We start from the raw sequence: 23,831 nt of genomic DNA, 5'->3' as shown, positions 1-23,831 counted from the left end.
GCAGTTCCATGTGCTCGGTTTTAAGGCTGTGCATTCCTCTACAGCTTCCCAATATCTGGATTTCAGTCTCACTCCAGATATTCCATATTTATTTGTAGGACTGGGGATGCTGCTGTTAAATACCAAGTGGTTGTTTTACAAGCTGAGGGAGTGCAGGTGTCTCATGGAGTTAATGCACTTCCCACCTCCTCAGCCTTGGCCTTGAAGCTCCCTGCAGCCTCAGGCATTTGTGGGGCTCCATCTCTGAGCAGCTGAGGCCATTCTGGGCTCACCAGTCCCTGCCCAAGCACCTGATTGATAATGGCTTTTGTGTCACTGAGGGTGTCACAGTAATTTCTGTTACATTTATAAGGGTGTTTCTGTGACTCCATTAAAGCTTCCAGGTGCTTTATGTTGATATTTTATAAAGAAATAACATGATAAAAATGAGCATAAAAATAGATTACTTGCTTCTGATTTTTTGAGTGAAAGACACTGAGATCTATCTCTCTCACTGTAAGAGGTTAGCCATGATTTTTTGGGTATTTGTTTTGAGTTTACTCAAGAAAACTCACCAGACACAATTGCTGATGAGGCCAGACTTGTCCCCAAAGTGATTTTGTTGTCCCCATTCTCTCTTGCAGGAAGAAAGTGCGTTTGGATTGGAACACAGACGCTGCCTCCCTGATTGGAGAGGAGCTGCGAGTGGATTTCCTTGACCATGTCCCACTCACCACTCACAATTTTGTAAGCTTGTCCTGCTCTCTGTTCTGCTGGGAAATTTATCTATTGAACCACAGATTTGGCCAGAGAATGTTTTGAGCATTAAAAAGCTTTTGGCTTTCTTACACAGGGATTCTCAGAAGTTGGGGTTGATTCCTTCACCCCTGTTCCCCACAAATTCCATTCCCTAAATACCAATTTGCAGTGAAATGCCAGAATTGTGATTATTACCCTGGTGATCCCCAGGTGTCCCAGACTGTCTCAGCTCACACTGTGCATGTTCCTCACAGTGCCATTTTTATTTTACATAAATACCTGTGTCTGTAACTATTGTGATAAGATACCAGTGTCTTTAAAGTCCAGAAAAGGCAGAAAATTTCCATTTTCAGTCTCTAGCTCATCAGCCAAAAAAGGCTGGATAAGTTCAGCAGCTTTACTGGACTGATGGTCCAATATTTATTATTTATACTGAATATTAAGGGGTGCTGTTAATTCTGCAGGTCCTGACATTATTTTGTGAGCTAATGCTGCCTTGTAATTTGACAGAGTGTTCTGTGGGGGAATGAAAGGCTTTACTTTGTAGTTCCTTCTCAAAAATGGATTATTTAAATTATTGATGCTATTTTGTGTTGATTCCACACAAAACAAATAAGTAGAAGGTGGTTTTGTGCTTTGTGGGTTTTTAAATTTTTAAAAAAATTTTAAAATTCTTGGGTTTTTTTTGCAGAGATAATGCCCAACTCTAACAGTTTTACCTTGCATTATTGTCTTCTCCCTGGGAAGGAACTCTGTTCCCATATTTTAGCTTTTTTTCTTGTTTTGTTCTAGAAATACATTGTGGTAATCCTAAATCCTAAAGGATTGTCGTTTGCATCCATTAGAAAGGTTAGGACTGATTTGCAAAACCTGAAAGTCACTTTACTTCTACATTACATTTAAAAAAACTACAGAAAATGTCATCTGCAGCTGCTCAGCAGAAAATGAATATTTTTCTCCAGGTCTGGAGGAGGCTGAAATTTGGAGCTTTTCTCTGCAGTAGGTTCTGGAGGAAGAACCCCCTTGGTTCATTTTAATATCTTTTCATACTTCAGAAGCTTTTAAAAAAACAAAGTAGGCTGCCATTTAAAACAAGTATAAATTCCTTCTATTGTTTTGATTACTAAGAAATGTATTTCTCATGTAAGGGATATTGGTTAGTCATAAACACCAAGAGTTTTGGTAATATAAAAAATGAATTGGGCCTTCCAGTCTGATGCTGTTTCACCTCTTTGGTGCTGCTGAAAACAAACACAAACCCCAGCTCTTGGCTCACACAGCTCTGACACCTTTTGCATTTGACAGAGCACCTGTCCTTTCCTTTCTCTTTGTTTGGTTGTTCTGTAAATAAAGCCTTCAGTATTTCTGAAGTTTCCAGGTGTCCAACCAACCTGGAAATCCACTCTAGAATATTTGAGTGTGGTTTTAAGCTCAGTAGCAACCAGGGGGCTCTGACAGCATTTTACCATGGTTATTTATTTCTGTCGGGCTCTGAAGCTCCAAGTGTCAGTTGATGAAGAGTTAATTAGTTAATTAATAATCCCTGGCTGTGTTTTCCAGGCCAGGAAGACATTTCTGAAGCTTGCCTTCTGTGACATCTGCCAGAAGTTCCTGCTCAACGGCTTCCGCTGTCAGACGTGCGGCTACAAATTCCACGAGCACTGCAGCACCAAGGTGCCAACCATGTGTGTGGACTGGAGCAACATCAGGCAGCTCTTGTAAGGACTGCTCCTTTCTCCTGGCACCAGCAAGTCTGGCTGACTCTTGCTTTTGTGTGTCTGCTCCCAGAGATCCTGTGGGGCTGTGGGGAAGGCAGTCCCTGTGAGCAGAATCGTGGGTTGAGCTCATGCAACAGCCAGCAATGAGTGTCTGTTCCCCAAAGGCCGTGCACTTCAGCTGCAGTTTGTTCTTGCTCTGGATTTGAATGTTCTGGGATGAGCAAACAAACACCTTGAAGGACCAGGCAGTTGCTGCAATGCCCTTGGAGCAGGGGACAGCAATTCCTCTCACAAACACATGTCAGGAATCAACCAGGCCATGATTCAGTTGGATTTTAGCTGTTGGAAATTTAGTGTTCACCTGTTCTACACCTCAGCTTCTGGTGAAAATGGTGACTAGTGAGAAAACAGATGGAGGGTAATACTTTCCTAATACCAGCTACAAAAAGTTGAAAATTATGATGTTACAAGTCCTTTTATGCAAAAGTGTTAAAGCCTGTAATTGTTTTTGTTTCTTAGTGGTTATAATTTTTTCTAACTAAACTTGATCACCTGGTTCTGCATTTTCTCATACTAAGGGTGCAGGATGACTTGTGCCACTTGGTGCTACCTGGCTTTAATAGAGCTAAATTGTGTCAAGTATCCTTTCAGGAAAATCTGAAGTCTGATATAAAAAGATTTTGGCTCTCAAGTTTGGAAAGAACACGTGGAACTTTTCTTTGCAGAGATTTCAGTTGTACCCAGAGGAAAAACACAATGTAAAATAGGAATGTGTTCATGAAGTTAATCATGCTGCAAAGAAACAGCCCTTTAAAATTTCAGCTTTCAAGAGCATTGTACAGGAGGTAGTGTAGCAGTTGAAGTTGTAATTGTTTTTGTTGATATTTCAGATTGTTCCCAAATTCAAATATCAGTGACAGTGGTGTCCCTGCACTACCTCCCTTGACAATGAGGCGGATGCGGGAGTCTGTCTCCCGGATACCTGTTAGGTAAGCTTGTATTTCCTGTCATTTCTCTCTTGGGAAATACACTTCTCTCAAAACAACCCATCCAAGCAACCAGAGCCCCCCAGCTCCTCCAAAGCAGAGCAGTCTGATACAAGGTTGGGGTCAATGTGCAAGGCAGCAGCACCACTTCATCACAAACTCTTTCTTGTTCTCAGATCCACCAAAGCATTGATTTCAGATTTCATAGTTTCAGCTTTTAGCCTTAAAATTTTAAGGTAGAGTATTAAAGGCTTTTTGGAGACCTTTGTTTTCCTGCCTAAGAAAATCCAAGGCTCCCTTTTGGTATTTTTGTGAATAAATTTTATTTTATCTGATCAGGTAGTGTGCATTGAGAGTTTGTGTCTCGTGGTGGATGATTCACATCCATAACTAAAATAATGCTCAGATATTCTGATGACAGATAGGAATTTAAGGAGAGAACAGTGAGAACTGAAAATATGCTCCTCTTAAAGCAAATTCTGGTACCTAAAGAGAAGTTTCCTGTAGTTTTAGGTGCTGAAATGAAAGTTGTGTCCCTTTCCAAGGGGCCTGTCCCCTGACCCTAACACGTGCCTGTATTCTTTCCCTTGAAATTCTAGAGGCTGAGGAGAGCAGGCCAGCTTTTGTTTTTTCTGCACCCATTTGAGCAGTCTGGTCAGGAATGAGGCACAGAGCACGTAGCTGACTTGTAAATGGTTCTATGTCTTTATTTCTTTATTTTAATGGGAACGGCATCAGGAATTGATCTTTGCTGTCTCACTCTTATTTCCAGTGTTGTTGAGCAGTGAGTTATTGACTTTACAGATCTTTGTGAAGGCTGGCCCATTTCAGTTAAGATGCATTTGTGTTTTGGGATCCTTATGGCCTGAGTGGCCTTGGCTGTGGTTTATAACTCTTTGTTGAGCTGGATTTTAGTCTTGGCCTCCTTTTAACTGGTGTTGGGTTTCATGACTTCCTTGCTGGCTGTTCTGTGCAAACCATTGAACAGTCTTGCAAAGCTTTGCAGATTCAGGGCTTAGCTCTTAAGCTGTGCATTTAACAGGCTTGAAATGAGCAGTTTGTTTAGTTTCACAGTCCTCAATTCATCTCTCAGAGCCAGTATTTTGTCAGTGGATTAAATGTGATTTGATGGGGGATTGAGGTGGCAAAATTCCTAACAGCAAAACCAGACCTCAGCTAAACACACTAATTAAATATGTGAGCTGACAAGATCTTCAAGTTTTTCAAATTTAAAAATTTAAAATTTAAAAATTTTAATTTCAAATTAAACTGGGACTGATTCAGCTGACCATGTAGTTTAGTTGATGTGTAAATCCCAGCTTTTTCTCTGCTTGGAATTGTGTGTATATTGCTTTTGGACAGGTTACATTGAGCAGTGTTTTTCACAGGAGGGGAAATAAAAATAACCACAACTCTCCCTTTGTGTCTATTTCCTTCTCAGCTCCCAGCACAGGTATTCCACACCTCATGCCTTCACTTTCAACCCATCCAGCCCTTCCTCTGAGGGCTCTCTGTCCCAAAGGCAGCGCTCCACCTCCACCCCCAACGTGCACATGGTCAGCACCACCATGCCCGTGGACAGCAGGATCATCGAGGTAACCCAGCAGGGCTGCCCTGCCCTGCCCCTGTGGCCCTGCCTTCCCTGCCTTCCTCCCCTCTGCCCACCATCTTCCTCAGGACACACCTTTGCATAGGGGGCTCATTGGTAATTCTTGCTGTCTGTCAGCTTGGCTGGAGTAATGGTGAATTCTAGGGGTGTGCAAGGAGGTTTAGCAGTTAGTTTTGTGAAGGAATGCTTTTTAGATGTGTCTAAAAATGTTCTTCTAAATGTAAAAGTCTGGGTTTGTGGGGGGCTGGTGTTGATTTTCAATCAGACTGAAGGTGCCCTGAGTCTGGGTGGGTCAGAGCTGCCTGGGGATCTGTTTGTGTTCCACTGAAGGGAATGAATGACAGCTCTGGGCCTGTGGGCTGAAGCCAGTCTGTTCCTGCTCTTCTTGCCTTCAAACACCTTTTTCTTGTATTTTCCTCCCTTAGACTGGCAGTGAGGGACAACTCTGGGAAATCAGGCCTAAAGTGGCTGGGTTTCCTTAATTTTGATTTGTGATAACTGTAACAAACTGGTGTGCAGGAAATGCTGAACTGCAGGACCTGGGAGAGACAGCAAACCCTCTTTGTTGCTTTTGCCTCTGGAATAATTTAAAAACTCTGGAGGCCAAGCAAAAGCCTTTCAGTGCTGAGCTCACCTGCATCTTCAGCTGTGAGTTATGGACTGGTGTGAAAGCTGCAGATCCTCTGAAGGGATGAGGGAGCTCCTCTGGCCCTTGCCCTGCAGCCCAGGAGGCATCTTTGCTCAGAGGCTGTGCCAGCTGGGTTTGTGTCCTCCCTTTCTCCCTGGGTTCTTTGGCTCCCAGCCCATTTTGCTGCTTCTGATGGTACAAACCACAATGAAGCACTCAAGAAAATCTGAATTATTGATCCTGGTAGAGTGATGAGTCTTTAAGGAGACATTTTTTTCTTTATTCTTCATAGAGAGCAGTAAAGACAAAGACTTTCTATTTTGGATCTTCACATTACCATAAAAATAGTTGTTACATCCTAAAAGCTTTTAAAAAGCTCCAAAGCAATCCAGAAAGAAAGTAGTAGAGACTTTCTAATAAACCAGGAGAAAAACTATAATAAAAAATGGTTTAGCCAAGGATAGGTCCTAGTGAACCTCTGGGTTTGAGCAGGAATACTTCAAAATTTTACTGCACTTAATTATCATTTATCAAGCAAAGTAGCTTACTTTTTCTTTCATTTAGCCTAACATTTAATTTTTAGAAATATTTTTTTATACTTCCTCTGTTCTTTTCTTTTATCTCTTACTGTGTTGGCCTAGAATAACAGCCTGAATGCTTCTCCCAGCTCCTGGTGCAGACGCTTTTGTTTGAGGGGAAGAGTAGGTATTTCCTTGGTGCCTTCTGTTTTCTGTCATTAACAGCATTGCTGGAACTTGTGAGCCATGGCAGTGTCCACCTGCAGTGTTTAATCTGCACCTGGGCTGATGAGAATCTTGCCAGCATGTTTATACTCAAATATTGAGGCTGTTACTGGAAGAAGCAAATTGATAAAGAGCTTCATGTTCAGTTTATCTGAATTCATCCTCTCTCAATGTGAACAGGCTTGGATTAGAATGCATTAAACAGCCTTTAAACAAAACCTTCTCAAAACACATCCATGGGGTGGCTTTTCCCCCTGGAAATGGTTTTTATTGGCTGTACCCATCCACAGCCCTGAGATTAACAACAATTTTACTGTTTTTATTTCCCATCAATATAAAGTTATCAGACTGCAGCCCTGGGGATGGTGTTACTTGTATAGGAACAGGGGGTTTGGTTTGTTTGCTGTTGAATTCAGAAGCAAATAAACAAATATTCACATCAGGATTGAAGCTCAAAAATACTTTTTCAAAGTAATTCCACATAGATGAGTATAAGAAACAATTTGAATTCTTTAGTTACCCTTTGCCAGCTTCCTTGAAAGCAGTTACATTCTCAGGCTGATGTACAAAGCCAATCACTTGCTATTTGAGTTCTGAAAGGTTTTATTATCCTTAAATTGAACAAAATCAGGAAATTGAGGAGTTCTTCATTGGTTGGCCATGCAGATTTTATTTGAATCCACTCAGGTGTGGAGCAATGGCAATCTGCAAGAATGCTGCACTTAGTCCAGCCTGGGTGAATGCAACTAATTAGCTAAAAATGTATTTTATAACTGAATCTTTGCTCAGGATAATCTTAATTTGAAACTGTGGAGTGCAATGTGGGCTTGTTCTGTCCTCCTATGAAATCTTACATTTATTATTCTACTAATTAGTTAGAGAATTTGCATTGACTTCTGTTACTTTGACAGTGTTTAACCTCTCTGTAGTGCATGTTCTTGCTTTGTACTCACACAGTCCCTGGATATTTTCCCTTTGCTGTTTGTCCTTTGGGATAATGCCAAAGGCAGGTGAGAAAAGCTGTGCAGTGCTGTTTGTCAGAGCTCAGCTCTCTCTTGTGCATGGCTCTAGAGTTGTGTTGTGCCCGTGGCATGAGGTGACACTTGTGGCCCTGTCCTGGTGAAACACTGCTCAAATGCCAAATTCCCTGTGGGAATGTGCTTGGGAAAGGAGAGGCCTTTGTGTAGGGGCACTTGTGTAGCTTCTGTTGGGGTGAGGTGTGTGCAGTTATTTCACATGGGTGTTGAGGTGGAATATTTGGGGAGGGGTTGGAATTCCTGCTTTCCCCAGCAGCTGTTTGGGAGCTGTCCCTGGGGCAGAGCCGTGCCAGGAGCTCTGGCCACACCTGCAGCTCCAGCATGAGGTGCAGGGGAATGCAGGCAGTGTTGCTGCTGGTTCTTCTTGTTTTGTGCCCTTTTCTCTTTCCTTTTTGGTAGCAGTCCTTTCAGTATGCTGTGAGTCCTCCCTGTGTTGTCAGAATTCACAAGTTGCATGGGTTTCCTGCAGGATTGGTGTGATGAGCAGATCCCCAATCCTGCAGCTGCTGGCCAGTGCTGCATTGCACTGAAACTGGCCCAGCAATTTCCACACAGCCCTGCTTGTTCCTCTGGGTGCTCCTTGTTCCTTTATTCACTTTATTGTCCATTTTCTCTCTTGCAGGATGCAATTCGAAGCCATAGTGAATCAGGTATGCTTTCAAAAATGAAACATTTTCTAATATGATTTGATTTGGTCGTTTTCTTGTTCATCAACTGTTTTCTTGTGTTTCTGTCTCAAAGCCTCACCCTCTGCTCTGTCTGGAAGTCCTAACAATATGAGCCCAACTGGCTGGTCTCAGCCTAAAACCCCAGTCCCAGCCCAAAGAGAGAGAGCCCCTGCATCTAACACACAAGAAAAAAACAAAATTGTAAGTATGGTGTTTGCTTTAATTCAAAAATGAGTTACAAGTGTGCTGGGAGGAGTGGTGAGGGATGAATTTCTGCACTCTGAAAGGTGCAGGGATGAATTTCTGCACTAAAAGGTGCAGGGATGAATTTCTGCACTCTGAAAGGTGCAGGGATGAATTTCTGCACTGGAAGGTGCAGGGATGAATTTCTGCACTGGAAGGTGCAGGGATGAATTTCTGCACACTGAAAGGTGCAGGGATGAATTTCTGCACACTGGAAGGTGCAGGGATGAATTTCTGCACACTGAAAGGTGCAGGGATGAATTTCTGCACTAAAAGGTGCAGGGATGAATTTCTGCACTCTGAAAGGTGCAGGGATGAATTTCTGCACACTGGAAGGTGCAGGGATGAATTTCTGCACACTGAAAGGTGCAGGGATGAATTTCTGCACTCTGAAAGGTGCAGGGATGAATTTCTGCACTAAAAGGTGCAGGGATGAATTTCTGCACACTGGAAGGTGCAGGGATGAATTTCTGCACTCTGAAAGGTGCAGGGATGAATTTCTGCACTAAAAGGTGCAGGGATGAATTTCTGCACTCTGAAAGGTGCAGGGATGAATTTCTGCACACTGAAAGGTGCAGGGATGAATTTCTGCACACTGAAAGGTGCAGGGATGAATTTCTGCACACTGAAAGGTGCAGGGATGAATTTCTGCACTAAAAGGTGCAGGGATGAATTTCTGCACACTGAAAGGTGCAGGGATGAATTTCTGCACACTGAAAGGTGCAGGGATGAATTTCTGCACTGAAAGGTGCAGGGATGAATTTCTGCACTGGAAGGTGCAGGGATGAATTTCTGCACAAAAAGGTGCATGGATGAATTTCTGCACTGAAAAGTGCAGGGATGAATTTGTGCACACTGAAAGGTGCAGGGATGAATTTCTGCACTAAAAAGTGCAGGGGTGAATTTCTGCACTGAAAAGTGCAGGGATGAATTTCTGCACACTGAAAGGTGCAGGGATGAATTTCTGCACTAAAAGGTGCAGGGGTGAATTTCTGCACTGAAAAGTGCAGATAATTTTGGATTACTCTGCACTGTGTATACAGGAGCAATTTATTGTCATTAATTGGGGAATGATGGCACTGTTATAAATGGGTTATAAATACTCAGAACAAAGTGTTTTGGGTTGCAAATGAATTTCAGGCAGTGGTGTGACATTGTCAGTGCAGGTCCAAGGATTTCCTTTTAAATCTTTAGAGGTTACATCCTTTTGATCCAGTTTTAATTTATTTAAAATTGGCTTTATTAGCTCTGTTTGAACTGTGCTGTTTCCAATGCCTTCATTTCCATTGGACAGTCCAATGTCTCAGGGAAAAACAGATTTTACAAAATGCAACTTTTCCCTCAAAGGTTTGATTTAAACTTAGGGGGGAAGAAAGAAGAGTTAGAATAATAATTGATAATATCTTGAAATTTTTGAAGGCTTCTAAGCTTTCACAAGGAAAACTCAGTTGCTCAGTGAGATTCACAGTTTTTGCTCACTTACACATTGAGAATTTTGCTCTCATCTGTTTGACGTATTCCATTTAAATATGTTATTTAATTTAGGATTAATACAGAATTTTAGCATTGTGCTTTTGAAGAAACCACTTTCTTAAATATTTCAGATGCTTTAAAATATTTGATCATCAAATACATGTTCCTTAGGGTTTAATTTTCTAGTGCAGACCTTCATGATAAACAGTTCAAGACATCCAAGAAAATGGGGTGATTTTTTATTTGGGTTTTTTGCTAAAAACCCCCACCACCCTCCCAAACTGAGGAGAAAACCAAAACCCAAACTGCAGGACCAGCCCCTCGAGGTGTCAGGGGGAAGCTGTGTGAAGGAAGTGATTTAGTTTATTTTATATGTGTGTGTATAATAGGGGTGATTCCCAGTGAAATCCCTGTGATTTGTTGTTGCAGAGGCCTCGTGGGCAGAGAGACTCCAGCTATTACTGGGAGATAGAAGCCAGTGAAGTGATGCTCTCCACCAGGATAGGCTCAGGCTCCTTTGGGACAGTTTACAAGGGCAAGTGGCACGGTGAGTGTGCACTGGGGGCAGCACCCAGGGACAATGGAGCTTGGGGTGCTGGGGGCTCAGCTGCCTCCAGAGGGAAAAGGGATTTAGGGGTGCTGGGGGCTCATCCTTCACTAAGGGAACAGGGAGAATGGGTTTGGGGGTGCTGGGGGCTCATCCTTCACCAAGGGAAGAGGGAGAATGGATTTAGGGGTGCTGGGGGCTCAGCTGCCTCCAAAGGGAAAAGGGATTTAGGGGTGCTGGGGGCTCAGCTGCCTCCAAAGGCACAGGGGAAATGGATCTTGGGGTGCTGGGTGCTCATTCTTCCACCAAAGGAAAAATGGATTTATTGCTGCTGGGTGCTCTTTTGCCTCCAAAGGCACAGAGAAAATGGATTTATTGCACCTGGGTGCTCATCCTTCACTAAGGGACAGGCAAAATGGAATTACAGGTTCTGGCTGCTCATCTGCCTTCAAAGGCACAGGGAGAATGGATTTAGGGGTGCTGGGTGCTCATCCTTCACTGGAGGCACAGAGAAAATGGATTTATTGTACCTGGCTGGGTGCTCATCTGCCTCCAAAACAAAAATGGATTTATTGCTGTTGAGTGCTCAGCTGCCACCAAAGGGAGAATGGATTTAGGACTGCTGGGTGCTCATCTGCCTCCAAAGGCACAGGGAAAATGGGTTTAGGGATGCTCTGTGCTCATCCTTCACCAAGGGCACAGGGGAAATGGATCTTGGGGTTTCTGGGTGCTCATTCTTCCACCAAAGGAAAAATGGATTTATTGCTGCTGGGTGCTCTTCTTTCACTAATGGAACAGGGAGAATGGATGTAAGGGTGCTGGGTGCTCATCTGCCTCCAAAGGCACAGGGAGAATGGATTTATTGCACCTGGATGCTCATCCTTCACTAAGGGACAGACAAAATGGAATTATAGGTTCTGGATGCTCATCTGCCTCCAAAGGCACAGGGAGAATGGATTTATTGGTGCTGGGTGCTCATCCTTCACTAAAGGAACAGGGAGAATGGATTTAGGGGTGCTGGGTGCTCATCCTTCACCAAAGGAAAAATGGATTTATTGCTGCTGGGTGCTCATGTGCCTCCAAAGGCACAGGAAAAATGGGTTTAGTGGTGCTGGGTGCTCATCCTTCACCAAAGGGAAAAGGGATCTTGGGGTGCTGGGTGCTCATCTTTCCCTGAGGGAACAGGGAGAATGGGTTTAGGGTGCTGGGTGCTCATTTACCACCAAAGGGAAAATGGATTTATTGCTGCTGGGTGCTCATCTGCCACCAAAGGCACAGAGAAAATGGATTTATTGCACCTGGGTGCTCATCCTTCACTAAGGGACAGGCAAAATGGAATTACAGGTTCTGGGTGCTCATGTGTCTCCAAAGGCACAGGGAGAATGGATTTAGGGGTGCTGGGTGCTCATCCTTCACTAGAGGCACAGAGAAAATGGATTTATTGTACCTGGCTGGGTGCTCATCTGCCTCCAAAGGCACAGAGAAATGGATTTATTGCTGCTGGGTGCTCAGCTGCCACCAAAGGGAAAGTGGATTTATTGCTGTTGGGTGCTCATCCTTCACTAAGGGAACAGGGAGAATGGATTTAGGGGTGCTGGATGCTCATCCTTCACCAAAGGGAGAAGGCATTTTGGGGTGCTGGGTGCTCATCTGCCACCAAAGGGAAAAGGGATTCAGGGGTGCTGGGTGCTCATCTGCCTCCAAAGAAAGAGGGAAAATGGATTTTGGGGTGCTGGGTGCTCATCCTTCACCAAGGGAACAAGGAGAATGGGTTTAGGGTTGCTGGATGCTCATCCTTCACCAAAGGGAGAAGGCATTTTGGGGAGCTCAGTGCTCAGTTTCCACCAAAGGGAAAATGAATTTATTCTTGTTGGGTGCTCATCTGCCACCAAAGGCACAGGGAAAATGCATTTGGGATGCTCTGTGCTGATCCTTCACCAAAGGCACAGGGAGAATGGATTTAGGGGTGCTGGGTGCTCATCCTTCACCAAGAGAAGAGGGAAAATGGATTTATTGCTGCTGGGTGCTGATCCTTCAGCAGAGGGCCAGGCAGGAGCAGGATGTGCTGTGTGAGAGCAGCCCTGGGGTTCCAGCACAGCTCAGACACCAGCCCTCAGTCTCACAGCTGCACCTCCATTCCCACTGCTCTGATCTCCTCACTGCCACGTTCCAGCCCAGTTTCCTTTCTGCAAAGGGTTTCTTTGCTGTTAGCTGGGAAATTCCACAGCCTGCTGTTCAGTTATATTGAGCTTCTCTTAAAACCTTTGTGGTTTAATTAGCATGGAAAGGAAATCAGCATAAATAAATGGTGGAGTTTTTTCAATGGAAAAATGATTAATGTGAGAGTTTGATGTGTAGTGGGGATATTTTGAAAACAGGCACCCTGCAAAGCTGCAAAATTTGTTTCCAAATTCATGGCTTGTGATTTTGAACAGAAACACACAGAAACCCCTCAAGGCTCTAATTTAAATGGCAGTATTGTCAGGAAAAAAAACCTGAAAAAACAAATCTGGAAACTCACCTGCTGCCCTCTGTTTTTAATGAGTAAATACTTGCATGTCTCAAAGCCCAGGTGCTGTCAGCAGCAAGGGAAGCAATATTGTTACACAAAAATAATGAACAGGTTCTGATTTTCATTATGGGACACAGAAATCAAGAGGAAAAATGACTTCAATCAGATTTTGTAATAAACACTAAATTCATATTATGATTTATTTTAGTAGAACATTCACACCTCTTCAAGAATTAAATAATTCATGAAATTCTGCACGAAGGGGAGCTGTTGGGTTTTCTGATGTGCTCAGATGAAGTTTATATATAAAACACTTCAGTATTTAAATTTGCTAATAAAACCACAAAGGTGTGTGTACATATGTCCTGCCAAAAGGAGGGAATAAAAATTTAAGGGAATTTTTTCCCTTAAAAATAGAAGTGAAATATGTAAATAATTAATTAATGGCTTTTTCCATCAGACTGAAATTCAGCTCAATTAATTGCTTGATACCACAGGAATTTGCAGGGAAATCTTGACCCTTTAGTAGAGGTGTGCTGTGCACAGATGAGGGATTTGAGTTTCATTGTTCATTTCTGTTATTTTGAGGAGGAAAGGAAAGCTGCACTTGGAATAAATTTGTGGTAATTGTATTTCCAGGGGATGTAGCAGTGAAGATCCTAAAGGTTGTAGACCCAACCCCAGAGCAGTTCCAGGCTTTCAGGAATGAAGTGGCTGTCCTGAGGTGAGTTGGTGTTCACTGCTAAATTCTGATATTCCATTTGCCTCCCTGGAGCCTTCTGGCCCAATATTCTGTGCACAAACAGCAGATTTCCAGAGAAGAATAAAAAAGTCCTAGCTCAGTGTATTTTTGTTTTTTATTCCTATTTTATTCCTATTTTATTTTTTATTCCTAACACCCACCTTGCTCAGCCCACACTGGGCAGGGAAGGTGGGCATTAATAATTTCTGCCCTAACTCTCACCACATTTGAACTCTTCAAGTGTTGGAGTTTGAATTCCTCTTCAGATTGCAGCATAATCATTTTTTTCCTTAAGCTCATGCACTGCTGAGTGTAACTGTTCTCTGCTTTCAGATCCTGAGGGTTTTTAGTGTCTGGGATGTTACTGCTGAAAATGAACCAAGTAGATAGATAAAAAACCATCTCCTCACCTGATAATTCCTTGAGGGTTTACAGCTATCCTTTGGTTTCTCTTGGGGAAAAATCAGGGGTGGAAAGAAAAGCTCTGGTCTTTGAAAGCAGCTGGGAATGGGGAAAAGTTGGGATAGAAGGAAAAGCTCTGGCTTCTGAAAGCATTTGGGAATGGGGAAAAATTTGGGGTGGAGGGAAAGGTTGTGGTTTGTGAAAGCAGCTGGGAATGGGGAAGAATTGGGGGTGGAAGGAAGTCTTTAGTCTTCCACCTAAAGCTGGGCTTTTCCCCAGCTTCCAGGGTGATTTCTGCCATTCCTGTCATTTCTAACCCCACTTGCAGGTGTGGCTGTTGCTTGTTGATGTCAAACCATTTGAGTTTTCAGACATCCTCGTCTTCAATGTTGATTTCAAATAACTAAAAGGAGAATTGTAACTAAAATACAAAAAAAAACAGCTGACAAACAGAAAATGGCAACTGTGTTGTATTTTAATTATGTGTGAGGCCAGACCTGACTCCCACCCTGAGCTGGGGCTGCAGGGATGAGGTGCCTCCAGCCAGGAGGGCACTTTGGCCGCAGCCACTGATTTCTCTTGGTGCCCCTCTGGCAGGAAGACCCGGCACGTGAACATCCTGCTCTTCATGGGCTACATGACCAAGGACAACCTGGCCATTGTCACCCAGTGGTGTGAGGGCAGCAGCCTCTACAAACACCTGCACGTGCAGGAGACCAAGTTCCAGATGTTCCAGCTGATCGACATCGCGCGCCAGACCGCCCAGGGCATGGAGTGAGAGCCTTCCCTTTCCCCTTCCTTCCTTTCCTGTTTGCCCCTTGCCCTTTTTCCCCTTTTCACCCTTTTTTCCCTTTTCCCCCTTTTTTCCCTTTCCCCCCTTTTTCCCTTTTCTCCCCCATTTCCCCCTTTTCCCCCTTTTCCCCCTTTTCCCCCTTTTCCCCCTTTTCCCCCTTTTCCCCCTTTTCCCCCTTTTCCCCCTTTTCCTTTTTCCCCCCTTTTTTCCCTTCCCCCCCCTTTTTTTCCCTTTTTCCCCCTTTTTTCCCCTTTCTCCCTCTTTTTCCCCCTTTTTCCCTTTTCCCCCTTTTTCCCTTTTCCCCCTTTTTTCTCCCCTTTTTCCCCCTTTTTTCCTTTTTCCCCTTTTTTTCCCCCCTTTTTTCCCCCCTTTTCCCCCCCCCCTTTTTTCCCCCCTTTTTCCCCCTTTTTCCCCCTTTTTCCCCCTTTTTCCCCTTTTCTCCCCCTTTTCTCCCCCTTTTTTCCCCCTTTTCTCCCCCTTTTTCTCTCCCCTTTTCTCCCCCTTTTCTCCCCCTTTTCTCCCCTTTTCTCCCCTTTTTCCCGTTTTCTCCCCTTTTTCCCCCCTTTTTCCCTTTTTTTCCCCTTTTTTCCCCCTTTTTCCCCCTTTTTCCCCCTTTTTCCCTCTTTTTCCCCCTTTTTCCCCCTTTTTTCCCCCTTTTTTCCCCCTTTTTTCCCCCTTTTTCCCCCTTTTCCCCTTTTTTCCCCCTTTTTTCCCCCTTTTTTCCCCCTTTTTTCCCCCTTTTTTCCCCCTTTTTTTCCCCTTTTTTCCCCTTTTTTCCCCCTTTTTTCCCCCTTTTTTCCCCCTTTTCTTCCCCCTTTTCTCCCCCTTTTCTCCCCCTTTTCTCCCCCTTTTTCTCCCCATTTTTCCCCTTTTCTCCATTTCCCCCCTTTTTCCCCCTTTTTTCCCCCCTTTTTCCCCCTTTTTTCCCTCTTTTTCCCCCTTTTTTCCCCTTTTTCCCCCCTTTTTTCCCCCCTTTTCCCCCTTTTTCCCCTTTTTCCCTCCTTCCCCCCTTTTTCCCCTTTTTCCCCCTTTCTCCCCCCTTTTCCCCCCTTTTCTCCCTTTCCTCCCCCTTTTTGCCCCCTTTTCCCCCCTTTTTCCCCCTTTTCCCCCTTTTTCCCTCCTTTCCCCCCCTTTTTCCCCCCTTTTCCCCCTTTTCCCCCTTTTTCCCCCCTTTTTTTCCCCCTTTTTTTCCCCCCTTTTTTCCCTTTTCCCCTTCCCACTTTCTCTATCCCCTTGTCCAGCCTGAGCTGTGCTGCAGTGAGCAGATAAATGCTGCTGCAAATTGAGAATGAGGGAGCTTTTCCTCCCTGTGCCAGTGTAACCCTGCAGTGTCTGGCACACTGATGGATGCTCTGTGGGCTGAGGGGTGGCTGCTCTGTTCCCCAGATGTTTCTGGAAGCATTTCCAGCTCTGCTTTCAGCCCTGCCTCTGATGCTGCGAGCACAGGAGCAGCTGCAGAGCTCAGGGCCCAGGTTTGCAAAGCAGACTGCAGGGTCTGGGCAGGGTAAATGTCCATTGGGAGCAGATTCCAGGATCTGGGCAGGGTAAATGTCCATGGGGAGCAGATTCCAGGATCTGGGCAGGGTAAATGTCCATGGGGAGCAGATTCCAGGATCTGGGCAGGGTAAATGTCCATGGGGAGCAGATTCCAGGGTCTGGGCAGGGTAAATGTCCATGGGGAGCAGATTCCAGGGTCTGGGCAGGGTAAATGTCCATGGGGAGCAGACTGCAGGGTCTGGGCAGGGTAAATGTCCATGGGGAGCAGATTCCAGGATCTGGGCAGGGTAAATGTCCATTGGGAGCAGATTCCAGGATCTGGGCAGGGTAAATGTCCATTGGGAGCAGACTCCAGGATCTGGGCAGGGTAAATGTCCATGGGGAGCAGATTCCAGGATCTGGGCAGGGTAAATGTCCATTGGGAGCAGCCTCCAGGATCTGGGCAGGTTTCAGAGCCCATTTGGAGCAGACTCCAGGATCTGGGCAGGTTTCAGAGCCCATTGGGAGCAGACTCCAGGATCTGGGCAGGTTTCAGTGCCCATTGGGAGCAGCCCCAGCCCCAGCCCCAGCACAGAGCCCATGGCTGTGGGCACTGCCCCAGGCTCCCAGGGTTAATGAATTTGTGCCACTCCTTCCTGGCATTTCCTCACTGCACTGAGCACAGCTCCATTTCTTTGTTCCCAAAGTAGATTTGTGGAAAGCCAGAAGGGGTTGGGTGTGGGATAAACTGAATGAAGTGTCTGGGGGCAATGAAAATGCTGATGGTTTGTGAGCAGCCCTGCTAATGGCTCTTGTGCTTTTCCCTTCACAGCTATTTACATGCAAAGAACATCATCCACAGGGACATGAAATCCAATAGTATCCTTCCTGAGTCTCCATTCTCTGCTGGGAAGGGATTTCTTAATGGTCATGTGGAGTTTGCTTTCTGTGGGGGTTGCAGCAGCTTTTTAAAATATATTTATATATATACCTACTAATGGGCAATCCCTGTTGATGAGCCAGCAAGGACTTCCACAGGACATCTGTGCTTGTTCACCACACTTGGGATAAGGATGTGCAGCAGTTGTGCTCCAGAATTCTCTTATTTTACTGAAATTTGGTTTATTCAGTCTGGTCCCCACACGCTGCTCTCACTGATGGGAGCTGTGTGTGCACACATGGGTTTGTTTCTGCCTCTTGGGTATTTTTAGTGTGTTTAAAACTCCTCACATAGCTGGCAGAAATGAAGCCAAAATCCTTACTTTAAACTCAAGGAAAGGCAGCCTTTTACCATTAGATTTTGTGCAAAAATAAATATTCAGTAAGACATCTGGAGTGAAAATGTTGTGAGCTGATTTCTTTCACCTTTGAAATGCCTGATTTTGGAATTACCAGAACATCCCTGGAGATGGGAACTGGGGCTTCCTTCCAGCAGATGGGACCAGGATGTTTTGGCAAATGTCATCATAAAAAATCTGCCAAGTTCAGGAGTTCCACAGTGTCAGTGAATTCCATTTTCAGTTTAAAAAAAACCCAATTATTTTACAGTATAGGAGGCCAGAAATTTGTGATTCCTAGTTAATGATGATCATTTTTGTGAAATAAGTTTGCTCTGCTCCTGACATAGAAATGACAAAGAGTCAGGTTTATATTTCTGAATTATCTTCTTGAACTTGCAGCATTCCTAAGTCAAATCATTAAATGATAACTTCTTAAAATAAACCCAGCAGAGAAGGTGCTGAGGTTATTTTAACATATATGTATTTAATATATATTATAAATATGTTTATATATAAAAATGTATATTATATATAATTATATATACATATGTTTAATATATACATTATATATATACACATTATATATATATATATATGTATATGTGTATATATATATATATGTGACAGATCCATGAAGGAGATAATTATAAATAATGTGGATATATTTGCAGTTAAAATCATAGTTAAACCTCAGCAGATCTGCCAGAGAACTTTATGGAAATAGATTTTATTTTGATACTTATTTCTCCTTGTAATTGCTTTTTTCTTAATTTTCTTTTCTGAGTTTGAGACCTCTGAGCTGTTTCCCTTTCTCAGTTATTTAAGGAGCTGCAGCCATGGATGGCAATGAACTGTTGATTTCTGTCCTGGCTCACCATAGAGATAAATCTGCAAATGCTGCTGAACATTGCTCTGGTTTGGTGTTAAATGTTCATTTAAAATCCCTTTTCCTTTGTTTCCCATACAGCTCCCAGCAGCTTTCAATAAAACAAGTCAGGTCAGAAAATACCCAATGTTTGACTCGGTTCTGTGCAGTTTCTTTAACAAAGGCACAGATATATTTCTTCATGAAGGCCTGACAGTGAAAATAGGAGACTTTGGGCTGGCGACGGTGAAATCCAGGTGGAGCGGATCCCAGCAGGTGGAGCAGCCCACGGGCTCCATCCTGTGGATGGTGAGCAAACATTCCCTGCTTTGTGCTCTGTGAAATACACACATCCCCTCAAACAGAGGTCCAGGAGCAGAAATGTTCTTTTCTTTAAAAAAATTGTGCAAAAAAAGCCAAATTTTAAAAGCTTTTCTTAAAAAAAAAAAGGATTTAAAATTAATTTACCCAATGCAATGTATTTGTGTACATGAAACAGAGTTTGGGAAAGAAAACCTTGCATATTTGCTCATTGCAGGCATTAAAAAAATTGTATTTATTTGAGTCATTTGTAGCCCATCTTTGCTGAGCTGTCACAGGAGGGGAGGTTGTTTCTGTTTCCTTGGAAGCTCCTGTGATCCCTTATTGTTGCTTAATAATTCTGAGGGGATTCTTTAGGGGGGAGAAAAGATCTCAGCCAATGGGGAAAATTCTTCTGGTGGCTCACACCTTGTTTTGCTCACTCATCTGACAGTGTTTATTTTAAGAAGCTTCATAATTGGCAAAGATGTTAAAATGTCCCTGCATTTCTTCCCTGATCTGTTCAGTATGTGCTGGTTGTGTTTGGCTTTCACATTTCCTGGCCATGTTTTGGTATCAGTTTAGAAGGGATGAGAGTTTTGAATTTTTGAAAATATTTTTAATATATATTTATGTATATTTATATATTTATATATATAAATATATATTATATTTGTTTAACCTTGATGCCAGTTGAAGAACTGATGGTGCAACTCAGGCTCAGTTCTGTGTAAGGTGTAACAGGAGTCAATAAATGTTGCAAATCCAAATATTAATATTTTTTTCTAATGGCAAAATGCTGGATTTTTTGTGTCTCTGAACTGTATTGATAATTTTAATTAGATGTGGAGTAGCATGAACATCTCCAGAGTCTTAGGTAACCTCATCAAACTTTGGAGATATGTTAAACTAGGAAATATCCAAAATGTTAAAATGTTCCTGCATTTCTTCCCTGATCTGTTCAGTATGTGCTGGTTTGTGTTTGGCTTTCACATCTCCTGACCAAGCTTTGGTATCAGTTTACAAGAGATGAAAATTTTGTATTTTAAAAATATTTTAATACATATTTTTAGATACTTATATATTTAAATATATAAACATATATTATATTTGTTTAACCTTGATGCCAGTTGAAGAACTGATGGTCAAACTCAGGCTCAGTTCTGTGTAAGGTGTAACAGGAGTCAATAAATGTTGCAAATCCAAATATTAATATTTTTTTCTAATTGCAAAATGCTTGTTCAGGTAAAGCATTGATTTTTTGTGTCTCTGAACTGTATTGATAATTTTAATTAGATGTGGAGTAGCCTGAACTTCTCCAGAGCCTTAGGTAACCTCATCAAACTTTGGAGATATGTTAAACTAGGAAATATCCAAAATGTTCCTGCATTTCTTCCCTGATCTGTTCAGTATGTGCTGGTTTGTGTTTGGCTTTCACATTTCCTGGCCATGTTTTGGTATCAGTTTAGAAGGGATGAAAATTTTGTATTTTAAAAATATTTTAATACATATTTTTAGATACTTATATATTTAAATATATAAACATATATTATATATATATATATATATTTGTTTAACCTTGATACCAGTTGAAGAACTGATGGTGCAACTCAGGCTCAGTTCTGTGTGAGGTGTAACAGGAGTCAGTAAATGTTGCAAATCCAAATATTATTATTTTTTTCTAATTGCAAAATGCCGGATTTTTTGTGTCTCTGAACTGTATTGATAATTTTAATTAGATGTGGAGTAGCCTGAACTTCTCCAGAGCCTTAGGTAACCTCATCAAACTTTGGAGATATGTTAAACTAGGAAATATGCAAAATATTCCTGCATTTCTTCCCTGATCTGTTCAGTATGTGCTGGTTGTGTTTGGCTTTCACATTTCCTGGCCAAGCTTTGGTATCAGTTTACAAGAATGAGAGTTTTGTATTTTCCCTTTTAACCTTGATGCCAGTTGAAGAACTGATGGTGCAACTCAGGCTCAGTTCTGTGTGAGGTGTAACAGGAGTCAGTAAATGTTGCAAATCCAAATGTTAATGTTTTTTTCTAGTGGCAAAATGCTTGTTCAGGTGAAGCATTGATTTTTTGGTGTGCTGTGTTGATGATAAGATGTGGGGTAGCCCTGCCTGAGCTTCTGCAGAGCTGTAGGTGAACTCCCCAGGCTCTGGGTGCCCTTTGCTCAGTGATTCCCAGCTGGGCTCAGTCTGTGCTCCCAGAGCTCTCCTGGCTCGGTGCTGCTGCTGAGCTGTGTCTGTGTTTGCCCCCTCAGGCGCCCGAGGTGATCCGCATGCAGGACAGCAACCCCTTCAGCTTCCAGTCAGACGTCTACTCCTATGGAATAGTGCTCTACGAGCTGATGACAGGGGAGCTGCCCTACTCCCACATCAACAACAGGGATCAGGTGGGAGCCCCTGGGGCAGCCCAGATGTCCGGTTTTCGGCTGTTTGGAGGGCCTGGAAAGGCCCGGGGTGGCCTTGGGGCAGCCGCGTATCAAAGGACGAGAAGAGGCTTCAGTTCTTTTTTCGGTCTCGGTGTTTATTAATTGTTTATCTAAAAGATTTTCTTTCGGCCCGACAGAGCTCTGCTCAGCAGCCAGCCATGAGCACACTGTCACTCCCTCCGGACGGTCACCTATCTTTATACCCAAAGTTACATATACAATATTTATCATTTTTCCCCAATACCTTTCACCCTTATTGCCCGGTGCACTTTTAGTAATGACCAATCCCAAAGTGCCACCATCACCACAGAAGATGGAGGAGAAGAAGAAGAAGAAGAAGGACAGGACACGCCCCAATTCCTCCATCTTACTTCTCTAAACCCCCCTGTACAGAAATCCTAAACCCTGTGTCTCACCCTCTAATTAACCAATCCCTTCACCATTCACCCCGGTGAAACCCTCCTGTCCTCATACAGGTGTCGTCTCCTGTGTAGGATCAAAGTCCAGCCACCAGGCACTTCTGGAACATTCCAGGACTCCCGAGCCCCCCAAGGGTGCTCTCGGTGACACCTCAGTCCTGAGGTGCTGAGATCCCACACCCAGGCACATCCCCTGGCCTGCAGAAATCCACATTTATTATTTATTAAACCAGCTGAGGTGGTGCTGCCAGCCTGCCTGCTGGCAGCAGTGAATGAGAGTTCACCTCAGGATTGGCAGGGCAGGTGCTCAAAGGAGAAAATTCCTTGTATATAAACATTTGAAGTGCCCTGGTAATACAGGTTACTGCTGCACAGTAAAACACTGCTGTATACATTTGCAGTTATGGGAAATTCCCATTTTGGTGTTAAATATCCTGCTGCTACATCAGGAAGATTGGATTTGGTGCTTTTTACTGAGGGAAAACCCAGTAACTATTGTGCAGCCTTGGAATATTGAATATTTGTGTTGGTCTGTGCTGTTGGGCAGTGCCCTGTGGGCTGGGTCCAGCACAGCTGCCCCTGTGTGACCTGGCTGTTGTGGGGGTTGTTTTGCAGATCATTTTCATGGTTGGCAGGGGCTACGCTTCCCCAGACCTCAGCAAGCTGTACAAGAACTGCCCCAAGGCCATGAAGAGGCTGGTGGCAGATTGCCTGAAGAAGGTCAGGGAGGAGCGGCCTCTGTTCCCACAGGTGAGTGGGTGGGGGTCCTGCCCAGCCCTGGGGGCTCACAGGACTCTGCAGGTGGGAGCTGTGCTTAGCAGGGACAGCAGCCTTGCCCTGGGTCTGTTTATTGCCAGTGCAGCTCTGGGCTGTGCTGGGGTTGGGCTGACAGTGCTGGGCCTTCAGCACTCACCTGCCCAGAGACAAACCAAACCCCTCATCCAGAAAAGTGAAATCTCTGGACATTCATTTCATTTTAGAGCTGAGGGAAATGAGAGGCCACTGCTCCTTTCCTTCCCCACAACTCTGAACAAGGAAACAAAATCCACTGGGGGGTGTAAACTCCTGGAGCAATTCTTGGTATTTCTACAAGGGATGCTTTACCTTTCCCTGTCACTATAGGGATGGACTATAGACTTTCTTATACTCATTAATTATGAGTAATTAATTAATTAAACATCAACAGTTTTGGAAAAATACCTTCCTGCTGTTGCAGTCAAGCATCGTTTAGAAAGTTCTTTTTGAACATCAGGCAGAAGATGCAGTTCCTTCCCTGTTACTCTGCTGGAGGGTGGTTTAGATGCTCATTAATTGCTCCTAATTATCTGTGAATTGATAAAAATTGATAGAATTGATCCTCCCAACCTCTGGAACCCTCTGAGGCCCTCCCAGCACTGACAGAGCAGAGCTGGGCTCCTCAACTCTGTGTTCAGTGCCCCATGGAGCATTAATGAAACTTGAACAGGATAAGAACTGAGTGAGTGAATGGATGAATGAATGAATGGTGAGGTTGAATGAAGCAGGACTTGTGGAAATGGAAGGTAATGAAAGAGAGGAGCTGCAGATCCCAAAAGCTCTCAGAGCTGCTGTGGGTTTAAGTGGAGGATTTGGATGGAAGCAGAGGGAGCTGCTGTTGGTTTGGATGGAAGCAGAGGGAGCTGCTGTGGGTTTGAATGGAAGCAGAGGGAGCTGCTGTTGGTTTGCATGGAAGCAGAGGGAGCTGCAGGCCCCACAGGGCTCTCAGAGCTCTCTCTCCCCAGATCCTGTCCTCCATCGAGCTGCTGCAGCACTCTCTGCCCAAGATCAACCGCAGCGCCTCGGAGCCGTCGCTGCACCGCGCCGCCCACACCGAGGACATCAACGCGTGCACGCTGACCTCCAGCAGGCTGCCCGTGTTCTGAGAGCTCTGCCCTGCCCCCAGCAGGCTGTGCTGAGCGCTCTGCCCGTGTTCTGAGCGCTCCTGCCCCTGCTCTGAGCTCTCCTGCCCTGCTCCACGCTGGGGCTGCAGGGGGAACTCGAGCTGCCCAGGCTCCTCCAGCAGGACTCCGTGTCCCACCCCACCACGAAGCTGCTCTGGATTGGTGCAGTTCTCAGCCTGCAGGGACACAGCTCCTCATTGCCTTTGCTACCATCTCTTGTTCTGGGAGAGGTAACAGACTACAAATCAAGAGATCTATTACTATTTTTTTAATAGATGCACTTGAGCCTTATT

At 44.0% G+C, this 23,831-nt stretch overlaps 1 protein-coding gene across 3 annotated transcripts in view; it reads left to right on the top strand.

The window, feature by feature from the left end:
• RAF1 (Raf-1 proto-oncogene, serine/threonine kinase) overlaps nucleotides 1-23,520 on the top strand; it is a 49,208-nt gene extending 25,688 nt beyond the window's left edge. For 2 of the 3 annotated variants that reach the window (XM_064724300.1, XM_064724299.1), the window contains exons 5-18: nucleotides 624-726; nucleotides 2,299-2,456; nucleotides 3,347-3,445; nucleotides 4,884-5,037; nucleotides 8,082-8,109; nucleotides 8,201-8,328; nucleotides 10,273-10,390; nucleotides 13,542-13,626; nucleotides 14,644-14,820; nucleotides 17,148-17,194; nucleotides 18,651-18,769; nucleotides 21,030-21,161; nucleotides 22,235-22,369; nucleotides 23,380-23,520. In XM_064724300.1, the coding sequence (XP_064580370.1) occupies nucleotides 624-726; nucleotides 2,299-2,456; nucleotides 3,347-3,445; nucleotides 4,884-5,037; nucleotides 8,082-8,109; nucleotides 8,201-8,328; nucleotides 10,273-10,390; nucleotides 13,542-13,626; nucleotides 14,644-14,820; nucleotides 17,148-17,194; nucleotides 18,651-18,769; nucleotides 21,030-21,161; nucleotides 22,235-22,369; nucleotides 23,380-23,520 (1,624 nt within the window). The remainder of the gene's footprint in view (nucleotides 1-623; nucleotides 727-2,298; nucleotides 2,457-3,346; nucleotides 3,446-4,883; nucleotides 5,038-8,081; nucleotides 8,110-8,200; nucleotides 8,329-10,272; nucleotides 10,391-13,541; nucleotides 13,627-14,643; nucleotides 14,821-17,147; nucleotides 17,195-18,650; nucleotides 18,770-21,029; nucleotides 21,162-22,234; nucleotides 22,370-23,379) is intronic. The other variant, XM_064724301.1, reaches the window with a different exon arrangement.
• Nucleotides 23,521-23,831: the final 311 nt, after the last annotated feature.

Source organism: Zonotrichia leucophrys, chromosome 12 (assembly GCF_028769735.1).
Source record: "Zonotrichia leucophrys gambelii isolate GWCS_2022_RI chromosome 12, RI_Zleu_2.0, whole genome shotgun sequence".
In the NCBI taxonomy this organism is placed as follows: domain Eukaryota; kingdom Metazoa; phylum Chordata; class Aves; order Passeriformes; family Passerellidae; genus Zonotrichia; species Zonotrichia leucophrys.
This window is presented reverse-complemented; position numbering and strand designations above follow the sequence as displayed.